Source organism: Aricia agestis, chromosome 15, assembly GCF_905147365.1.
Source record: "Aricia agestis chromosome 15, ilAriAges1.1, whole genome shotgun sequence".
Lineage (NCBI taxonomy): Eukaryota > Metazoa > Arthropoda > Insecta > Lepidoptera > Lycaenidae > Aricia > Aricia agestis.
In genome coordinates this window covers 2,181,673-2,204,092 of record NC_056420.1, presented here as the reverse complement: position 1 = coordinate 2,204,092, position 22,420 = coordinate 2,181,673, and the positions used below count along the sequence as shown (strand labels likewise).

At 39.2% G+C, this 22,420-nt stretch overlaps 1 protein-coding gene across 6 annotated transcripts in view; it reads left to right on the top strand.

Moving 5' to 3' along the window:
• LOC121734396 (heterogeneous nuclear ribonucleoprotein 27C) overlaps positions 1 to 22,058 on the top strand; it is a 33,604-nt gene extending 11,546 nt beyond the window's left edge. Inside the window, exons 3-12 of one of the 6 annotated variants that reach the window (XM_042124999.1) lie at positions 4,279 to 4,469; positions 5,037 to 5,119; positions 7,517 to 7,737; positions 8,135 to 8,334; positions 9,680 to 9,769; positions 11,347 to 11,522; positions 14,918 to 14,978; positions 20,506 to 20,582; positions 21,312 to 21,387; positions 21,830 to 22,058. In XM_042124999.1, the coding sequence (XP_041980933.1) occupies positions 4,279 to 4,469; positions 5,037 to 5,119; positions 7,517 to 7,737; positions 8,135 to 8,334; positions 9,680 to 9,769; positions 11,347 to 11,522; positions 14,918 to 14,978; positions 20,506 to 20,582; positions 21,312 to 21,387; positions 21,830 to 21,939 (1,285 nt within the window). In that variant the 3' untranslated portion in view covers positions 21,940 to 22,058. Of the gene's footprint in view, positions 1 to 4,278; positions 4,470 to 5,036; positions 5,120 to 7,516; positions 7,738 to 8,134; positions 8,335 to 9,679; positions 9,770 to 11,346; positions 11,523 to 13,804; positions 13,962 to 14,109; positions 14,588 to 14,917; positions 14,979 to 20,505; positions 20,583 to 21,311; positions 21,388 to 21,829 lie in introns of those variants that run through there. The other 5 variants (XM_042125000.1, XM_042125001.1, XM_042125002.1 and 2 more) reach the window with 5 other exon arrangements.
• The last annotated feature ends 362 nt before the right edge of the window (positions 22,059 to 22,420 follow it).

Below are 22,420 nucleotides of genomic sequence, written 5' to 3'. Positions count from 1 at the left end.
CTTTCAGCAGAGACATGTCTGCTGAAATTAAGAAGTTATACATAGGATGTGTAGACAGCCAGTTGGGTCAAAATCCATACTTAATATTACATACTAATGCGAAAGTGTGACTGTCTATCTGCCTGTCTGTCTGACTGTTACCTCTTCATGCCCAAACCGATTGATGCTGAAATTTTGTATGAATTTACTTTAGAGTCCCGGGAAAAGACGTAGGATATTTTTATCTTGGAAAAATGTACGGTTCCCGCCGCGGTATAGGGATTTTAGCGCAACTGAGTTGCAAGCGTCATCTACTATCCAGGCTTTGATAAGTGCAAAACTGCTTGAGCTATTAGGGTGAAGCCAAAAAAAGTAATTTGTGAGTTGTGAGTCGCAGAATTTCGGTCGCGTAAATATCTTTTCATACAAATCATGACTCACAAAATTACGCTCGTGTGAATCAAACTTGACTTTTGTATGAAACTGAATGCAGCAGAATTTCTGCCAACCGAAATTCTGCGACTCACAAATTACGCTCGTTTGGCTTCACCCTTAGGTCTGTATTTTGTCATCAGCTCTTCAAATGCCTTAACAACAAACCTACATCTGCCTATACATATACTATATAATAACACAAAAAACAACATACCGACAAATTTCATAACATAATGCCCGGAATATAATTGCAAACCGATTGGAAGAACTTGTTGTCGATTTCTCACGCTAGCGCGAGTTGATATTGATAAATATATTTCCTTACCGTTAATCCAAGCTGTCTAGTATCGGTTAGTACCTTAAAATTTTGGGTTCACAAATAGGTAATTTATTATGTACTAAATTTATAAAGATCTGATTATGTCCTTTAGCATAGCTGGACATTAACTCGTTAATCCGTTAAACGTTAATTAACGAAGTTAACATTTTGATTAACGGATTAACTTTTAAGTTAACTTTTACAAATATTAACGGACTTGTTAACTTCCGTTAATATGCAGAAGTCCGTTAATCGTTAATCCAATGCCTAAAACAGGTTCAGACAGTTAGTATGAAACGACAAGTGCCCGGCGGGCGGGCAGCGCGGCGCCGCGGCACGGCAGCAGCGAAACAAAAACAATACGTGGGATAATATATAAATATAATACGTGGGAGAGCCATGCTTCGGCACGAATGGGCCGGCTCGACCGGAGCGGGAAAAAAACTAGATACATTTTCAGGCGCATGCGAGTGAGAAGAGATTTGTTTCATTTTATCATTTCATTACTCAGCGCCGGTGCTTATAGAGAGAGTGATTTGTTTATTGTTACTATAAATCATTTGCATTGTGATGTACAGTATAATTTAGTTAGGTAGATATAATAATTATAGAAGTATTTTGTTTTGTCCCTAACATGTTAACTTCCAAAACCTTAAGCCCGGCCGCACATTGTCCGAATTCTGATCAGAAACAGTTGAATTTCGCCGGACCGTCACCCCGCACACTATCCGAAATATCCTTCCGGCGAGTTCGAGCTCACTCGGCTCAGTACAAAATGTAGACAGCGCGGACGTTCAACTGTTTCGTATCAGAAATTTCGGACAATGTGCGGCCGGGCTAAACCAACAGGTTTTGTATGTACACTAAGGACTAACGCAATGATATAAGTTACAAAAAGGCCATATGACACATATTAACGGATTAACGATTAACGTTAACTTGCGTTAATTCGTTTGAAATGTAACGCTTTAACGTTTAACGAAGCTAACATTTTTTTTAACGGATTAACGATTAACGAAGTTAACTATTTGATTAACGGTGCCCAGCTATGTCCTTTAGGTACCGCGGTAGTTATGTCGAAAATCGAAATCATTAACTTAATATACCTAGCGGAATAAAGCAACAACCTCGAGCTGTCAAACGAAACCAAAATTGGTATTCATCTGTGTGAAAAATATGTGTACGTATACACTTACACAAGCATGATTGAACATGAATTCTATGATATTAAATTGTCAACGTGCGGCACGCGTGCCACTGGACGTCAAAAAAAGAGTGCTGCTGTCATTTATCACCCGTCTCTTTTTACCACGCAGTGTTACTGATAGTGACATCTCTCTTGCTCAGGCCGTTTCTCTATTCCGCTAGGTATATTAACTTTATGGTCGAAATAGGAGCGATAACTTTATTGGATACAGACTACAGTCATTATTATTACAGACTAGATGTCCCGCGCGGCTTCGCCCGCGTAAATTAGGAATTTTACGGAAACCGTACATTTTCCCATAAAAATAGCTCTTATGTCCCTACTCCCTTCACTTGGTCTACTCTATATCTGTGCCAAATATTGCCATAAAAATTGCTCCAGTAGTTCGTAATTTCTAATATTTCCCCCGTTTTTCCCACATTTTCCTGAGTTTCTTCGGTCGTATTAGTCTTAGCCTATAGTCTTAGTTCTTACTCGATAAATGAGCTATCTAACACTGAAATAAGTTTTTAAATCGGATCTGTAGTTCCTCCGATTCCGTTCAAGCAAACATACTCTTCAGGTTTATAATATTAGGTAGGTATAGATTTTTTTAAATTATCGCTTGACAAACTCGAGTCTCGATCTAAAAGACTATGAAAAGTACTTACCAATAACATGGTATAATATGGTAGTGATGATGATGACGATGTTGATGATGAATGTAATTTGCATAGAAGCATATGCTTTCCGTTCTTAAAACAACGCCGAAACTCCCAAACTTGTATCTATAAAGAATCAGGAGTTCTCTCAGCACCTTCCGAACCACGGTATACCAGGTATACCTCGGTTCAAAATCTTACTTGTTGGTAGCATATGCTTAGAATACTTCTCACGAAACCGAAGTCACCACATATTTCCCTATAATTTTTGAGGAGTTCCCTCGTTTACTTATGGATCCTTCATCAGATCACCACTTTTGTGAATATAATACCGAATTGGGATGATACCCTATATTTATGATGATACCCAAAAGAAAAATTTTGAAAATCGGTTAACAAACGACGGAGTAATCGTTGAACATAAGAAAACGAACATAACACCTCCCCCATTTTGAAAGTCGGTTAAAATTGTAGCCTATGTGTTATTATGATGTTTAAGCTATATTATTGTAAAGTTTCATTAAAATCCGTTCAGTAGTTTTTGCGTGAAAGAGTAACAAACATCCATACATCTACATATACATCCATGCATCTATACATCTGTGGGATAATGCGTGGCGACGCTAAAGGAAGATCTTCCGACCGAGCGAGGTGTTATGCTCGGTCAGGCCGAAGCCCACGTGATACATTTCAGCTGTCGTATATATACCGACGCGCTCAGAAAACTTCGATAGCGCGATGCAGGAATATTAGGCGATTTGTGGGTACCGCCACACATCCAAAATTTTTCTCACCTTTTAAACCTTCCCTAGACCTCCACGAATAATTCAAGACCAAGATAAGATAAATCCGTTCAGCCGTTCTCGAGTTTTAGCGAGACTAACGAACAGCAATTGATTTTTATATATATAGATTTCCAGAGGCGTATGAGTTTTATGACTATTATTTGTGGGGGTTTATGACTCTACGTCCCCTGAGACAGCGTCTAGCTAGCAGCTTGGCAAACATGTTTCTTTGCGGCCTGTACATGTTAAACAATGATCATGATTAACGATGATTGAACAGGCCATTATTGCAGCCATGACAGTCAGTAGATATCTAGGGTAATTCCGTTAGGGACCTATGAGACAAGAGAGTGGTCATGCGTTCAAGCCTTTTTCGTTCGCATTCTACGTTCGATCGGTCAGTCACACAGGAGCAATTCTGACGCGGTCATAACGCCCCCTGTTTGAGCATATCTATGCAAAGTTATCGATACAAAAAACCCAAAACTGACCGCTTGAACGCTTGACCGCGTGACCGCTCTCTGTCTGATAGGTCCCTTGGTAGTTAGACAAGTAGCTTGGCAGGTTGGCTTGGCATGCTGTTTCTCATGCGGCCACATTTGACTCAATGACCATGATTCCAGAAAAAGAATTTCAAGATTCCATGTCATGGTTGCCGCCATGATGGACCTATTCTAAAATAGTTTCTGATAGCTTTATAATAAAGCACATTTCACACACACAAACACTGGATCGAACTGTCACCAGTAGTATTTCAGTACCAATACGACCTGCAAACCTTCAAGAAGAGAGCGTATTCCCTCGCAACACACCTGCAGCTTTTCTAATGTTGCGAGTGTCCATGGGCGACGGTAGTTGCTTTCCATCAGTTGACGCGTTTGCTCGTTATTTTATATTAAAAACTTTGTCCAGGACCATCGATCCGAAGCCCTGCAACCCACGCACGCTGCAGAAACCGAAGCGCGGTGGTGGTTACCCGAAGGTCTTCCTCGGCGGTCTACCCTCGAACATCACGGAGACTGATCTGCGCGTGTTCTTCGGGAGATACGGCAAGGTCATGGAGGTGGTCATCATGTATGATCAGGAGAAGAAGAAGTCGCGTGGTAAGTAGCTCAGGATGTAGAGTCAGTTTAGAGCGAAAGAAGAGAGCAGAATACATAGAAGTTTCGAGGCAGTTTTTAGAGATACTCTCGGCAAGAGAGAGTCCCTACACAGTTGATAACAGTTTAAGATTCCTAAAAAATTGTCATAGACAAAACTCTGTTTAAAGACAGTCTAAAGATGGTCTTGCCTATTAGACAATGCTGTTTTAAATCTGTTGAATCCCAAGTGAGTTCTTCAGTGTAGGTACCTCAATGTATAGGTCAGAGAAATGCAGACAAAAGAAGTTTGTTTTATCACAAAAATCCACATCCAGGCAGTGCCATTGTTTTCACTGAGTAGTGGGACGTTCAAATGTTTGTGGGATATTAACGCAGACCAGCATATACTTGTTGTTTCTATAAACAAACTAGTCTACAAAGTTTGCTACAATTTATTATTTCTAGAATACAATATGTATATCAAAACGACTATTTTGCAGACTGTAGAGTATATAAAATCACTATAGCGGTTGCCAATAATTTTACAAATAATTTTCATAGTTTGTTTAACATTTTTTCTTTCCTTAGGATTCGGATTTTTGTCCTTCGAAGACGAGATCTCTGTTGAGCGCGTCACTCAAGAGCATTTCATCAACCTGAATGGAAAACAGGTAAGAAATTAATGGAATTCTCTAAAGTCAAGACTCAAAATATGATTCATGTGTATGTGTGCTACACAGTCTTAATTATTAAGAAAGTTAGGAAAAGGTAGATAAATCAAGACGTGTCTTAAATTTGATGGAAGGGGGCAAGACTTAAAACAACATGCTTACCCTAATATTTGACCATAGTCCATAGCATTTTCATTGCCAAATTACTTTTCATACATTCCACATCCAGGCAGTGCCCTCAACTTGTCTGTTGTGTGTACGTTCAGATGTTTGTGGGACATTACTGCAGATCAGCATATGCTCCATACTCTCGTGAGTTTGCGAGACTACAATATTTGCTACAACACATTTTGTAACTGAATAATACGTCATATCTTATTAGTTATTTATAATGATATAGGTATATGTATGGTAAAACTGTAAAAATATAACAGAGGAGAAAATGAACTCATCAATGCCTCTTCCAATACAACTACTGTATAATATCTTTTTCAGATTAATGTACCTATGTACAAACATTTTGAAATTTTCACCATTCTGATATTCGATACAAGGCACCGACATTTTTTAACGCTCGGAATTCCAATCTATACTAATATTATAAATGCGAAAGTATCTCTGTCTGTCTGTCTGTCTGTCTGTCTGTCTGTCTGTCTGTCTCGCTTTCACGCCAAATTTACTGAACCGATTGCAATGAAATTTTGTACACAGTTATTCTAGAGTCTGAGAAAGGACATAGGCTACATTTTGATGTGGGAAAATATCTTATTTCCATGAAAATATCGATGAAAATTACTTCGCATTGCGCGTGGCCAGCGCTCATCCCGGGGGTCCTGGGTTCGAGTCCCGCAGGCGGAACAAAAAGTTTTCAATGTTCCTGGGTCTTGGATGTGTATTAAAATAATATTTCAAAAATCTTAAATATATTTTATGTATAATATTATAAAAAATCCAGAAATATATCGACGCGATGCAATGAACATTTTAGTTCTAATACGATTCAACAGATGGCGCTTTTTTTTTACTTCGTTGTAACATAGAACTAATCATACTTATTAGTTATTATGTTTTTGTTTATAGTTTTTAATACGTTAGAATATTATGTTTAATAATATTATCACTTGCTATAATAATAATCAATCTATCTTATCTTATAGAACTCCTACTGCATTTCTAAGGAGTTCGAGTGTGTTGTGTTGGCCTATATTCCATCCAGAAAATATTTTTACATTTTAATTCTAATATATGAAAACAGATGGCGCTTTATTTTTTACTTCATTATTATAACAGAACTAATCATACCTACTTTATTATATATTATTGTTTTTATTCATAACTAGCTGCTGCCCGCGACTTCGTCCGCGTGGACTTTAGTTTATAGCGCGCGGTGTCAACAAAATTTGTGTCAAATTTAAAAACTTTTTCAAACCCTGGTAAGTGGTACCCCTCTTAGGGCCGCGCAGCGCGCTACACCGGAATGGCAGCGCTGAAAGTGCTCGCCTCGCCGCTGCCATTCCGGTGTAGCGCGGCCCTTAATTAATCAAAATACCCAAAAACAGCTGTGCAGTGTGCACATAATCTGTACTAATATTATGAATGCGAAAGTATCTCTGTATGTCTGTCTGTCTGTCAGTCTCGCTTTCACGCCAAACGCCAAAACTACCGAACCGATTGTAATGAAATTTTGTATACTGATAGTCTAAAGCCTGAGAAAGGACATAGGCTACTTTTTTACTGGAAAAAAGGGTTGTAAGGGTCGTAAATTTGTTCAAAAAATCGATAATAGATGGCGCCGTGCGTGTTCTACATCGCGCTGACGCTTGCTCAAAAGTCTTTCTATAAGAGGTGGTATCATCTTACATTTAAGTCTCGATTTTTTTCGATTGTTATATCTATTCTACGGTATTAAATAACTCAGTACTTTATCTGTGCAGGCAGTGACTTAACCTTAAGACCAAATTTCACCAACGACTGTTAAAGTTAATGCTCGAATTAGTATCACGTTAGCTGTTTCGTTTTTCATATGAATGAAAGAGAAGACAGGATATTTTAACAAGCTGTTAACACTAACAGACGTTGGTGAAATTGGGGCTAAACCTATCAATGATAAATAGTTTATGGGTAAAGTTGTGTAATTGGGGGGCTAAATAAGTTTTAAAATTTGGCATAATATATAAAGTTTAACATACAAAAATGAAGTACTTATTGTTTGCACACTGCACAGCTGTATTGATTTAAGGGGTACCAGGGTTTTTTTATAAAAGCTTTTGACACCAATTTTGTTGACATCGCGCGCTATAAACTGAAGTCCACGCGGACGAAGTCGCGGGCAACAGCTAGTATTCTATACTAGGAAAAATGATTATTTTCCGGCCTAAATAAAACATCGTCAAACAGGTTGAGATCAAGCGTGCGGAGCCCCGCGACGGTTCCGGCAAGCTCGGCTCCGGCGGTAGCGGTATGGGAGGCGGCATGGGCGGTGCCCCCGGCGATGCCCCCGCCGCCGGCCAATGGGGTCCACCCCAGGCGGCCCCCATGAACATCATCCAGGGCCACAACGGACAGATGGGAGGCCCCCCGATTAATATGCCGATGGCCGGACCGAATATCATGCAGGGGTGAGAAACTAGCTTTGGTTATAGTAGGGTAACTCTGCAAATGACTCAATAGTGGACTTAATACCTCTAGTCCACCGTCGCTGCGAACTGCGAAACAGCGGCGAACTGATTTACTGTCTCATCCGCCACACGACAGTGCGTTATATTGCATCTCGCTCTATTCCTGTTTCGCAGAGTTTTCGGGTTTTGCAGCGTCGGTGTACTAGAGGCGTAAGTGTGGACTTTTTCAATTGTAGTAGTTGTAGCTATGATCTGATTAGATCGTTTTTAATTAAATTATGTAGGTATTGTTCCCTTGAATATCATTCCATATCTTGTATTTTTTAATGTTCTTTTAGTGAGCTCTTGTATTTAAAGCTGGATTTCAGTTTCCCTAATTATAATCCTCGTCCCACAGCTACCAAGGCTGGGGCACCTCAGCCGGGCAGACGTCGTACGCGGGCTACGGCGCGGCGGGCGGCGGCGCGGGCCCCGGCAACTACCAGGGCTGGGGCGCGCCCCCCGCCCCGCAGGCGCCCCCGCACGCGCCCGCGTGGCCGGCGACCAACAACTACACGCAGCACGCTCAGCCGCCCGCGCAGGGGTACGGCAGCTATGGTGAGTGCTGACTTGAGTATGATGTACTAGGAAATCAGACTACTTAGCAGAAGTTAGAAACATTATCGAACTATGAAGTAAAGCATCAGCCAAACCTGCGAAGTTGCGAAAGTTGCGAAGCGGGAGCGTCTACCGCGCAGGACCATACCATTAAAATGTTTTGCATTGCGGTCGCACAGGTGTGCAAAGCGCCATAAGATTATAATTTCAAAACATAGCAGCAGATTGATTGATTCGAGTGAATTAATGTGTCTAGGTGCTGTCATAATTTTCATAGAATACTATGTCAATTACTATTTGAAGATGAGAAGTGTCCATTGACACTCGCTACACGAAAACTGTAAAGTGTGTAGTCATTGCTATATCTCCGACAAAAAGAAAAGTAAATAAGGCAGCCATAAATAGAAATTTCAGAATGTTATCATAAGATACTAGGATTCAATACAAATGGGGCCATCTAAAGACAAACATCTCTTGTTCTGCCTTTTTGTATTTTCTTTGCCTAGTCCTCCAGTGACAAGGACTAGGATTTCAGCAGTGTATTGATTATGAGAGACTGTTTATATTATGCATGTGGGATATAATTTCAATTTAGACTAAGAACAACTTTACAAATTAACCTACTCTTCCGATAATAATTGTAGCATATTCTTCTTTAAGTAATAAGGTATAGAATAAGTAGAATAATAATTGCTGTTTTGAAAATATCAAAGTGTTTTCACAGAAGTGACATTGGCAAAGAAAATCAACTAGGTTAAAAAGTGACTGGCATCTATGTGTGATCAAAAGAATTCTGTAGGTTTTGACAGATCACCAAAATAGTCTCCAAAACGTCCAGAAATGATTCTGTTAATAAAAATACAATGTAAAATCATCAGTGATAAAACCGATACATATTTTGTGCTAGGCATTTTAACAATAAACAGATACAACCTCTGGTCTTTCACGTCTTTGAACAACGTCGAAAGTGACGTGCAGGCACAAATGTCAAAATAGATCAATGTAGAAATATCAAAACTGACCAAAATATAAACGTCAAATCTGACCAACGTAAAACATCAAAAACTGACAGAAAAATGTGACCAGCGCGTAAACGATTGACGTACAAACGTCAAAGTTGACGCGGAAGTGTCGAGCGCGTCTGATGTCCTGTATGCCCTTTGATTATTGATAAGTGCAGGCGATTATTGTAGGAGATTAGTAATCAGGAGAAAGGGAGCGTGGACAGCGACTGATTAGTGCAAGATCCTTTACTTTCTCCTTATCACTAAACACCTGCATCGATCACGTGCACTGGCACTAATCAAAGTGAATACAGGCCCTGACGATGGGTATTTGTGTGCAGCGAACTACAGTTCGGCGCCCGCGGGCGCGTCGGCCGGCGGCAGCTGGACCAACTGGAACATGCCACAAAACTCCAACTCCACAGGCTCAGGTTAGTCTTGCCAATGTCGCGTCTGTGGGGATTACTGATCTATGTTATACGCTTTACACCATAAAGTTAATATGCCTAGCGGAAAAATCTCGAGCTGTCGAAACGAACGAAAACGAACGAAATCGAAATGGTTTCATCTGTGTGTAAAAATATGTGCACGTATCCACTTATTGTCAACGTGCGGCACGTGCCGACTGGACGTCATAAAAAGAGTGCTGCTGTCATGTATCACACGTCTCTTACCACGCAGTGTTACTGATAGTGACATCTCTCTTGCTCAGGCCTTTGTTTCTCTTCCGCTAGGTATATTAACTTCATGCTTTACACTTATAGCTTGTCAAAAAAGACTAGACGCCGAACATAATTTTTAAATCACATAAAAAGTACGAAAACCTTATTATTGCAAATAAAAAGTGTCAGAGTGTTAATATTTAAAGTGTATGTAAACGTTATCTGTGAAAATACTAGACGCAAAAACTACCATTTGATTGTGCTTATGTTTGGAAAATTTATTTCAGCGTCTACTCTTTTTTGACGGACTGTACGCTGGTAGGTCTTGTGCAGAAAAGGTGTTGGATGGGCTTGACATATTGTATAATACCCGTTGTCACTGATCTGTTTTAATGTTATGTGTGAGCTAATGGCTAATATTGCCCAGTAGTTTTTGACAGCAGTGTATCAATTTACTTAAGCTTTGGACGGTTGGTGAACACGGGCTTTTTTTGCTTCTTATCTACTTGCATAAGAAACAATTCGCCCTTTCTGGACAGGTTCTAACATTCTTCTATTAGTGCTTTATGTGTATTGTATGCATTATAATTATGTACTTTTAATTGTGATATCATTTTTTATGTTAATGCGTCATTATCATTGCATATTTTATTTTTCTTTTACCCTGTTTTTATTTTAGTAAGGTGTGGAGAGCATGTCAGTCATTTAATTAACCATTTTCCACTTAGTTGTTATCAAATCATTTTGTTGTTTTGACTCCGGCATAGTATCGGCGATGTTTTAAGTAGGTAGATCTCCCATATTGTGTCTAAATTCCACATCCAGGCAGTGCCCTCAACTTGTCTGTTGTGTGTACGTTCAGATGTTTGTGGAACATTACTGCAGATCAGCATATGCTCGATATTCTCGTGAATTTGCGAGACTACAATATTTGCTACAAAATTGTTATGGTGTATCTAGACACCTAAGTATAGCTTAAGTCTTAACATAGGGTTAGCTATATATGGTAACATCTTGGTCTACCGTAACATGTAACGGAAATAAGACTAACTAAATTATGAACCGTAAATACTATAAAGATCACTGTTTTACCCTTTTGTTTATACATTAAAATAATTGCTAATTTAGTCAAATAAAGTTATCCACAATTTTAAAATTATGCAGGGTAACAATTTTTACACCGGATCGCTTTTCTATGCATGTTCTATATTTCTTTTCTTATAATAGGTATATTGTACATGTACACTAACAACTAATATATTATGAATTGTAACTAGGTTGTAAAAACTCACTATTTATACTTCTACTTCTCTATCTATATTTATTCTATAACCTAACTATTTCAGGCTCGTACGTGCCGCTATCTGAGGGCGGTGAGATGTACGGTCGCGGCGGCGGGGGCGGCGCCGGGGGTGCGGCGCCGGCGCTGACGGGCGCGCTGTCGTCTGCCGCGCTGAGCAAGTCCAGCTCGGCCGACTACAGCACTTACCAGCAGTACCCGCCGGCGTACCAACAGGACCAGGTATGTACCGCGCACGCACGCACGCACACGTGTACGCAATACGCACATGTGTACGCACATATCGCTCATGACTATAAAGAATGACGGATGTGAAAAACAACTTTACAGCAGAGCAATGCAAAGTCTAAATTGTACACAGCTATCTTAGTATACGAAATTTTTTATATACGAATTTCAGAAACTATGCATAATATAGATTTTTTTTCTTTTCAGCTCATGATAGCTTTGGTTATTAAGACATGTGTGTATGAAATAAAATAAAAAAGTCGATTATGCACATCCGACATTGTTAATAGTCACTGGCGATGTGTACGCACGCGTGCACGCACCACGTAAACGCTCACACGCGCAAAGGGGCGTTGACGCACGATAATACGGGCTGAATGAGTTAAGGGTGTGTGGTATGCCCAAAATGAATATTAACTTGGTACTTAATAATTACATAATATTATGAAATATTTGTATTATCTGTTTGATTTGAAACGGAATAAAAGATAAAAATCATTTAAAACTTTAACTGAATTTAATTGAATCTAACTTTTTAACAATAACATATATTTTATTCTTTCTCAGTTTCGGTTCAATGTGACTGATTTGTAATCGGTATTCACTCGTAATCTCGTTCTAAATCATACATTTAAATTTACATATCGTGCGTCAATGTAGCCAACAAAATACGATTTTATGTAACTGAGATCTAAAGGAAGGAGAAGGAACGGCTTCCTCTTTTGATTAAAATTTACTCTGATGTTACAAGAAATTGTATGTAACATACAAAACACTTGCACGATATATGCACGTAACATATGATACATAAACATAGATTTAATTATTTAAAACATATTGGTAATTTAATATTAATAAAAGTCATTTTTATACAAGAATCTCTTCAATTAGATAAAAAATCTATATTTATGATTTTTTTCACACAATATTTAAAATACCAAAGAAGATTAAAGTTTCAGATACAAATTATTTTCAACATGCCTGCTTGAGCATAACTGTTAAAACAGTTTTAAATAAAAAAAATATTATGTAATTAAAACACAAGAAACTGCTAGCAGTTGTGCTTTAGTGGCTAATTAGAAGTAACGATCGAAAAATATTCTAAAGAAAGTTACAATAGTTTTGGTGTCGAAATATAAATACACAATGACACCAAAAGCTTGTTTTTTTTTTAAAATATGAATCATACAATATCTTTCAAGAACATAAATTATTGGATGAATCATTTCACAGTGTGTTTTGGGAATGGTATTTTGTGTTTTTTAATATTTACCTTAATTTAATATGAAATCATTTTACCTGCAAGTAAAAATGATCCCATCATGCTTTTCATAAAAATCTGGTGCACTTCCAATTATATTGAAAATGTTCAACAGTCATTTATATTTTTTTAATCTTCTTTTTTTAATTAATTACAAAAAAAACTGTGATCGAGTCAAGTATGATTGGAAGATATTTTGGAATAACGTGCTTAAATGCTTTTTAGAGAGTGAGCTTTGCTTTGAGTAGGATGCTTGTGTTTAGAATAGGAAAGCAATATTTTTACTACTTAATTTGTCAAAATGTTGCTTTCCTATACTGAGCTTGTGTTTTGGATATACAAACCACCCATATTTTTGTATCCAAAATAAAAACAGCATATATGCGCCAAACTGGCATATAAGTTGTATATCGAAAAGTACAGCCAAGTTGATGAGTTGTATCGCACTAACCTTGGGGCTCGAATCCTATCCCTCCCCCGTTCGGCATGTCGTCTGTTCCGCTTCCACGTATCGAGTCGGAGAGTGACCCACGATGGCTCCCGATTCAATTTGGCTGTACTCGCCACCAGTTTGTTTGCGATTCAGGAATGTCCGTAGTGCCGGTGAGCGAGCGAAATTCAGCGAACATAGTATTGAATGCAAACAAACAGCATGCATAGACCGATAGTTTGCCTGCATCCGTGTGTCCGACGTTAATACGGAGCTCGCCGCATGGCGCGGCATCGATGTGCGATGTCTTTTTGATTTTCCGAGCTATGCTGCGGCCGCGCGGGCGGAGCCGGTCGCCGGACGGAGTCGCGCCGCCGTCCATAGTGAAAAATCAAGAAGATTCTAGTTGTTTTTGAAGTTTCGCTGAAGGTCTCTCATCACCTCCCCTCCTCTCCCGGGGTTCACGCTTTGCCCAGGCCGTTTCACGCTCCGCGCTACTCACACATCGCTCACAAATCGCTCACACATCGCTAACGGCTGGATTGTGGCGAGTGGGACTTTATGTCTGTAATTCTTCTTTTCCAGTTGGTTGATCAGGGGCCACAAGAATGGCTCCTCCAGAAAGACAATTAGGAATGGGGTGGGTTCGGACGATGGGGTTGTCGCGAAACTCGGGGATTTCTCACTATGGACGGTTCGGTCTAGCGACGTAGCGGGCTCACCTTAAAGGCATCGCACCGCACTAGATTTTAAGCTTCTAGTTCCATTTGTTATTGTTCATGATGCATTTGTAGACGTGCGGGATGGAACGCTCCGTTTCATCTCAACACATGTAAATTGGCATTTAAAGTACAAATTAGTAAAATTTGGATTTTCTCATATTGTTACAGGTTCATTAATATATAACTTAACGATAAATAATATTAAGAGCTGTACTTTAAGTGTTCAGAGATGAAATTCGACCTTTCTGTTTATTGTAACGAGATAATGTGTCGGATGTATCATGGGCGTCACTTAATGCGGCCTCACACTGTAGCTCGAACGAGACACCTTTTATGATTGTTTATTTTGTTTTCGATGTAAGCTGGCCACATTTAGAACATCCATGCCGGCACCGGGCGCGCCGAGTCGAGGCCTCGTTTTGATTACTTTCCAAATTTGTATTTTTGTATCGATCATCGATTTAGATAACTTAAATTTACTCGTTCCCGCACTTACTGCCGGAGGCTTCCACTCGACGCGTCGGCCGCAGTCGATCCGTCGCCAAATCGATCGCTGAATTAAATTTTTACTATAAAAGTAGCACATTAGACGGGGCGATCGGTCTGGCGTCGGACCATTAGATTGTTAACGCAGGTGGCCTAATTTTTAATAAATACGAGCGTACACTTTGTTATTTCAATACATCGAGCACATACCCATTAGAGCGGTAAATTGACTTGCTACCTAAACGCTATTCCGCAAACGCTGATTGGCCAGTACTACCTGCGGCCTGCTCACGCATAAGCGTGATTCGATCATTGGTAAAACACTGTTTTCGACAAAGATCATACCACACCTCTGCGATGGTTACATGCTCGATGTCCCAAGTCGAGGCCACTTCGCGTAATTAAGCCCCCTTCGCGCTAACGGTCCCGTACGTCCCGGGTACGCCCGTATTGTACCCGCGGGCGGAGTCTTAACGTGTGGGCGTGTCAGGGCTCATCGTACAGCGGCGGGTCGCGGTACGCAGCCGGCGAGTACCAGCAGCAGCCGCCAGGTGTGCATCCCCACCCGCACCACGCGCCAAAACACTTCAACGCCACTGAGTTTAACAAGGAGTGGCCCGCCGCCTAGTGCGCACACACGCCCACAACACACATGTCACACGCGCCCCCAACACACACGTACACGTCACGCGCGCCCACGATGCACACACGCATGCAACTAACACGAATGTCTCACGCGCCCACAACGCATACACCCACGCGATTTACATACACGCAAACGTCTCACGCCCCGTCGACGCACACGCCCATGCCACTCACACGCACCCCACACACATACACACATGTCATCGACACTCGCCCTACGAACATTCCACACATCACCTACACGCCGCGAGCTATACAACACATGCCGCGCGTCAAGCCGCTCACCCCGCATGCGACACCTTTCACACCGCAAGCCACCAGGCCCGTTCAGACAGCGAGGCCACAGAAAAATCACACTCCACAAAACATTCGTAAATCACATAACACTCACGCCACACGGAGCACTCAACGTACGTTACTCACTCATCAAGAAAGTCCACATGCGTCGCAGAATACTCCACAAGACACACATGCGCCACAGACTACTCCACTAAACACACATGCGCCACAGACTACTCCACTAAACACGAATGCGCCACAGACTACTCCACAAAACACACATGGGCCACAGACTACTCCACAAAACACACATGCATTACAGACTACCACCAACAGCGCACTGACCACGTAAGACAAACTCCGTAGCACAACACGCGTCTAGCTGATTTTAGCCGAATTATTTACGGCAAACTATACTATCTACCAGCTCGGTAGCCGGTTGTATGCGTGTGTGCATCGGTAGCGCAGTGACATACACGGACCGACAGCACGAAATTTATAATATTATGTAGATCTCGACACTAACGTTTTGATACCTCCATTTGACTAAGTAACTATGACTCCTCGACTATCACCGATATTGCAATACTTTTTATGCGTGCTAGTTCAGAAAGTTTTATCATCAGTTTTAAAAGAATATTCGCTAAATATTTAAAATTGTTGCAATTGTATTTATAGTGACGAAACCTAGTGTAAGATGCAATTTTTTAAGTAATTTATAAAACAAAACGCCATCGACTGCATTGACACAAACCCACGCGATGATATTTAGTTATACAAAGTAATTGTAATTGTAACTATCGAGGTTAGACGTTTGTGTAGTTGATCATTTGGATCGTAATGGATCACTCGGATCCCTTGGATGTTCACATAGTGTAGTAGCGGAATTGTCCCCCAAGTATTCGCGGCTCCTCCGCGCGTCGCTCGACGCGACTCTTTAATTCTTTTGGATGTGGGCTCTTTAACATTTTACCTTTCGTATTTTCAATCAAGTTTTTATCGATACAATGATTCGTTTCAATGAGGCGCCACGGACCGCAGGCGGGCGGCACCCGACAGAATCGACGGATCGAGGCCATTTAGGGAAATTACCTAAACGACTTAACTTAAGCTAAATAACTTGTATAAATATTCGGTATATATATCTATATGTATGGTTAATATTAGAGTTTTGGTTACGTACTACCCACTAGACTTAGGAAAACCGTAGGCATATAATGAAATAATTATTACGTTAATATTATCAAAACAATATAGTCTGACTGAACGTGATTTATGTCGTTTTTAATTTTCCCGTTTTGTTTTGTTTTTATTTAAATATAAAAATAGGGGAGCAAATCTGTATAAATAATATTCGTATTTTATATTATTTTTTATCTAATGAATTTTAGTTGTACGTGAATTTTAAGTCTATAATGGATATACTTTAATGACCTGCCAAATCGACGAGCGAGCGTAAGCGCTCGTAAGCGCTCGTCGAGCGAGACGCTCAAGCATTTAGGTTAGGCCGGCCGGCGCCCGCACCGCTCGCGCGGACCATTGTACATAATGTCTGCCCCTCCCCCGACGGGGAGCGCGAAGCATAATAATTTTAATCGATTCTTGTCACATAGTTTTAAAGATTTTAATTTATGTGATTGCCAAATATTTTTAAAAGCTGTATAGAGGTCGAGCGTAGGTCGCCCGCGGCTCGGCGCGCGCGCGCACCCCCGCGTGGGTTATAATTTAAAGTAACACTTTTAGATTAAATTTAATGTTAGTCCTTTACTGTACTATATCGCTCAATCGTTTGACCGATCGACTGATTAAAATTTTAGTGATAAGCTAAGTGATTAGTGCCGGCCCGGGCGCGCGCCGCGCCGCGTCTGTAATTACTAGAGTTTACGTGCGTACTGATGCCCCCCCAGGGGCCGTTCCTTTAATTTTAACTAAATAAGATTTGTTGTAATTCTAATAGGCGAATCGTCGATCACGTTCAACGCATAATTCCGATCGGATAGTGTAGGGTTAGTCGAGTTGGCACCGCGAGCTGCGCTCCGGCTCGGCGTCGCGGTCCGGCGAAAGGTGCGGAGTGACGAACGCTAAAACATAGTGACAACGGACGCCTTTACATTGTGATGTTCATAGTTAACGCGCATATTGATACATAGCTCTATATAATGTAACACGACTCGACTGACGCAGTATATTATTTAGGAAATGTTATTATGTCGAAGGTGATGTAACTACAGTGCCTGACCGCTGCCCGGCGACTTCGTTCCCCATTCCCCCCGCGCCACCCGCGCTAGACTCGCCCGACTCCCGATGTGTTCCGCGTCTGCCCGCCCTCGCCCTCGCGACACGTTTCTGTTCCTCTTTACGTAACGTAGGCTAAATATACAACCACCGACGCACGGTAACGTCTGTTTAATATAAGGAAACGATGCCTTACAAAAAGTTAAGTGAATATATAGATGATTTATATTATGTTATTTTCAGTGATATTAAAATTAGCACTAAGGCGTTAGGGGCTCGAGCCCGAGCGACACCTTCGGAACGGTTAAGAACTTAGTTTGTAATGTACCATCGGGGCAATCCTTCTAATTAACATAAAGAGTATAATTTATTTAAATAAAGGTATAATATGTATTAGAAATTTTAGATTTACTCGAGACGATTTAAACTTAGTGCAAATTATTGTGAAAGAAAAAAATCAATTGATACTATTTATATGGTTTTTATTATTATATAGGTGAAGAGCATAAAATATTGGATGAATTTATTAATTAAAATAGTTAGCGAAATACAATATAAGACTCGTTAGAGGCCGCGATCTGTCGGTCCCCGCCCACTCTCAGCTCCGCCCCCTGAGCCCCGCCCGCCTGACGTCACACTATACTATATTATTATATTATAATCATGGCTTAACTGTAGTGATGTTGTGTAGTTAACTATTTGGAACTCTGTTTGTATTACTTGTAATGTACGCGGTTTTTATATGTGTATGTTTATCCAGTAGTACATTGTGTGTAAAAGTGTATTTTTGGTAAATGATATTGGGCGAGCGAGCCCTATCAATAAACATTAATCGTAATTGACTAATTATATTATACTACCCCTAGTGTTAACTCTAGATTAGCAGGACTTTTTTTAAGTTTATTTTATACATTTCTCGAAAACGAATCGCATTTAACGATGCACGGCCGACCGCCGCCGATTATTTTATTAAAAAGCAGGTATTACTAATATAAAATCCTCGTATTTATACTAGAATTATTATATGATATAATTATTGTAATTATCGTGAGAAAAAAGGGAAACATTAATCGTAAAATAATTAAAAATATTCGCACGGGCTTTATTAATTATAATATAAACCTAGGGCAAGTTGTTGATTAATTTCTGTTTTAAAAGGGATAAATGTTGATTAATTTTAAACTATATTATTTTTGATAGTGAATTAAAGTACATACAATAATTGTCGAATTAGATTTACAAAAGGTTAGCACTCGTGACTGATGTACAATATACTTACGGAATACGTTATGCTGTATTAAGTTAGCCGGGCGGCAGGCCCGAGTAAGACTATTATCTAGATTTGTTATAATGTTATTTGTAAACTAAATTAGTTAGCAGTAAAATACATTTTGACGGTGTTTATATAAAAAGGAAAATTATGATAGACTAACGTGAGTCCTTGTTTTTTTTTTGTTCTTTTAATTATACCTAATGATAATTAGTTAATTACGGTTTGAATTAATGATAATTTTAACCGAAGCACTAAAGTAAGCTCTTACGAAGGTATTGTATCTATTTGAAGTATGCGCTATCGCAGAGTAACGATTAAGGTTTTTTCGGAGTAGAAACTACTGCATTAATCATACTAGGTATTTTGGGTATATATTAGAGTTAGTTTTTAACTGGTATAATAAGTATGTAGTTTGTAATGTAATGAAAATATAAAACGGTTTGTCGTAGTTTACTATAATTAAGCTTCTTCTATCTTTAATGATTTAAGTAATTACTACTGGTTGAATAATTAAAAAATATTAATATTACCACTGCAAATACATGAGATATCTTATGATGAAATATATATCTACTTTAAGGACATTATAAAACGTAGATAATTAAAAGAAATCAAAAAATTTTAAAAAATAAATGGCATTTTTAATGGTCCACCCCCGTCCCTTAGAAATAGTACATACAGACATATCATAATTTTTGTTTTTATATTTACAAAAACATGACAAGCTTCGTAATAGTCTTACACACAGATTCGTGTTCCCAAAGGTATTTCAACTAAAAATAACGAGTCATCATTGAAAAATAACGGGTGTTCAACATAAATATATTTAAAAAAAACTTAAATTATACCATAATGTTGTTAAATCAATAAAAGTTATACAATAATGTAACTTTGGTGCCGCTCGAAAACGTGAAAATTAACTTCTGCTAATCGGAATAACGGGTTTTATTAATTTACTGTTAAAAACGACTTAATTTGTCGCAACTAGATTTTTTCGTCTCATTATTGAAATTAACTATATTTCTCGACGTATACAATTTTATAATTGGACTTGTCAGTTATTAATTCTTTCATTTGTTTATTACTGGCGATATAGAGACTATTTATTATGACAGTGGGTATTTTTAATTGTAAAATCATTGGGACACTGAGCTTAATATTTCTTGTCACTAAGATTACACACAATTACATAGCTAACTAAAATCTCTGTGAATATGTAAGTATTGCATAATATTTCTATTTATATCTACGCTCATCAGCTTTTTATCTACATATTGAATATTTCTATCATACTTTAATCTCTATAATCATTAGGTAGACGGTTGAGGCTGGAGACATAAAAAGCACTGCCTTGAATTAGCAATAACTCATTGATATGATATTATACTTCGAAAATTCTTCGCTAGTAGCGACTTTCGATTCGCCATGATCAATTAGGACATAAGATCTTTTATTGACTATCTTCCCACCAAGGGGTAAAAAATAAAAATTGAACCGACTGTATGTATAATTTCAATGAGTTTCGCTGAATTCATTGCCGAGTCCGTTTTTGTCTGCAGTCTAACTGTATTAGGTTGATCTTTAGATAAATACTAAAACATAATAGACGTTGGATAGATACTAAAACTTTAACGATATGTTGACAGACGTTGAGTGTGTGAACAGCGGCACAAAGTTCCAGACTGGACAACAGATAAATGTAGAATTCGCCACCACACCACAGGTTTTAATTGAATACTTCTAGAATAATCCAAAAATGGAAATAACCTCCACACCGGTTTCGGTGACGCTTGCCGGCTTTATTGAAACCAGGCCAGTTACGCAGGAGTAATTTTATAGTGCCCAAGTGTGTGCGCACTCCGCTTCGATCTGTTGCTTTTGTAGTTTATGGAAGTATCGACAGATTTTAACGTGACGCTATGTGCAGGTTACCAGACCAGTTACGCAGGAGTAATTTTATAATGCTCAAGTGTGTCCTTTTACTCTCATAACCCAGTGGGACGGAAGTCCGACACGACTGGCGAGAGATCAGACGCAAGGCCGGCTCCATCCATCCATGCGTCGGATGGACATGTAAAAAGTCGGTCCTGCGCCTGATCTCTCGCCAGTCGTGTCGGTCTTCCGTCCCACTGGGTTATGAGAGTAAAAGGAATAGAGAGTGCTCTTGTGTAGTGCGCACACACTTGTACACTATAAAATTACTCCTGCGTAACTGGCCTGGTTTCAATGAAGCCGGCCACCGTCACCGAAAACGGTGTGGGAGTTATTTAAAAATGAATGAAAAATGGAAGTGTATTTTGTAGAAGTAGGGATCTCTATCGTAAAGTAAAAGATATAATATAAAAATATAACCCAAGCGTTTAATTTCTAAAATTCAGTACAACTACGCTATTTGTATTACGAAAGGCCTATCAAAATAACCAACAGTAAATAAAGTATTGTTTCAAAACAGGTCCCTATGATGTGCGGTGGTATGGTGTCGCCTCAACCTTCTTTTTGTAACGTATCAGACTCTTCCACATTACAAGGTTAAATTAATTCCCTCTATCATGTTACCCTGGCAAACCAGTAAACTAAGTAGCTCTTGGCGTAGCAACACCTTAGGAAAGTCGATCCAAGTCATACACAAAACTAGCGGTGGTTATCTAAAGGAATATTGACTATTGTTTTAGTCATGTTTGTATCTTCACGTAATTTTGCTTTCTGTGCAAATGCAAGTACAGATAATATAAATAGTCAATCGTCCTTTTCAACTCACCGCACTGTAGTTTCATAATCGAATAGGGGTTTAGAGGTATGTATGCTTAGATTTGAGATATCATTGACAAATCTCAAGTTGGCGGAAGATTGTGGTGCGTGGTGCGGGTAAGTTTTTTTTATTACAACTTAACCAAGTAAGTAGACGCTTCGATCAGTTGCTTTTGTAGTTTATGAAAGAATCGACAGATTTTAACGTGACGCTATGTGTAGGTGACGATTATGAGTACTCTGGCGGATCCGGCGATGGTCACCAACGGTCGTCCAAACGGAACCACTCAACCAGCGGGTCGGCATCGTCCTACCATCCATACAGGCGTTAATTCCTACAAGTGATCCTCACCGTTCATGCTATTTTGGTACCTGCGTTGACATACTTCGGTATGCCAAAACGTTCTGCATTTCAGTTTTTTTTAATTGACGGTAGTCCTACTTTTTCGACTACCCGCATAGAGGTAAAAATTTTTGCTAACAATATTAAACTTCTTTTAAATAATTTATACACTAAATCTAGAGGAGAAGTAAATATGATATGTATTATTTGAGATTATTGTCCGAAAATTAGGCATATCACTATTTTTATATCTGTATAAACAGGTTTTCAACAATCTTTGTATTAGAATGGATTGATTTTTGACACAAGTGTATAAGAAAATTTGACTTTAAACAAGAATTGACTATAAGTTACATAAATGTTTGATAAAATTAATGCATATATATATTTATTTTCTTATAAACTTGTTTCTGACTACATTAAGATAGGATAGATAGTTTCTCTTTTGGATGTAAATGTTTTTCGTTTTC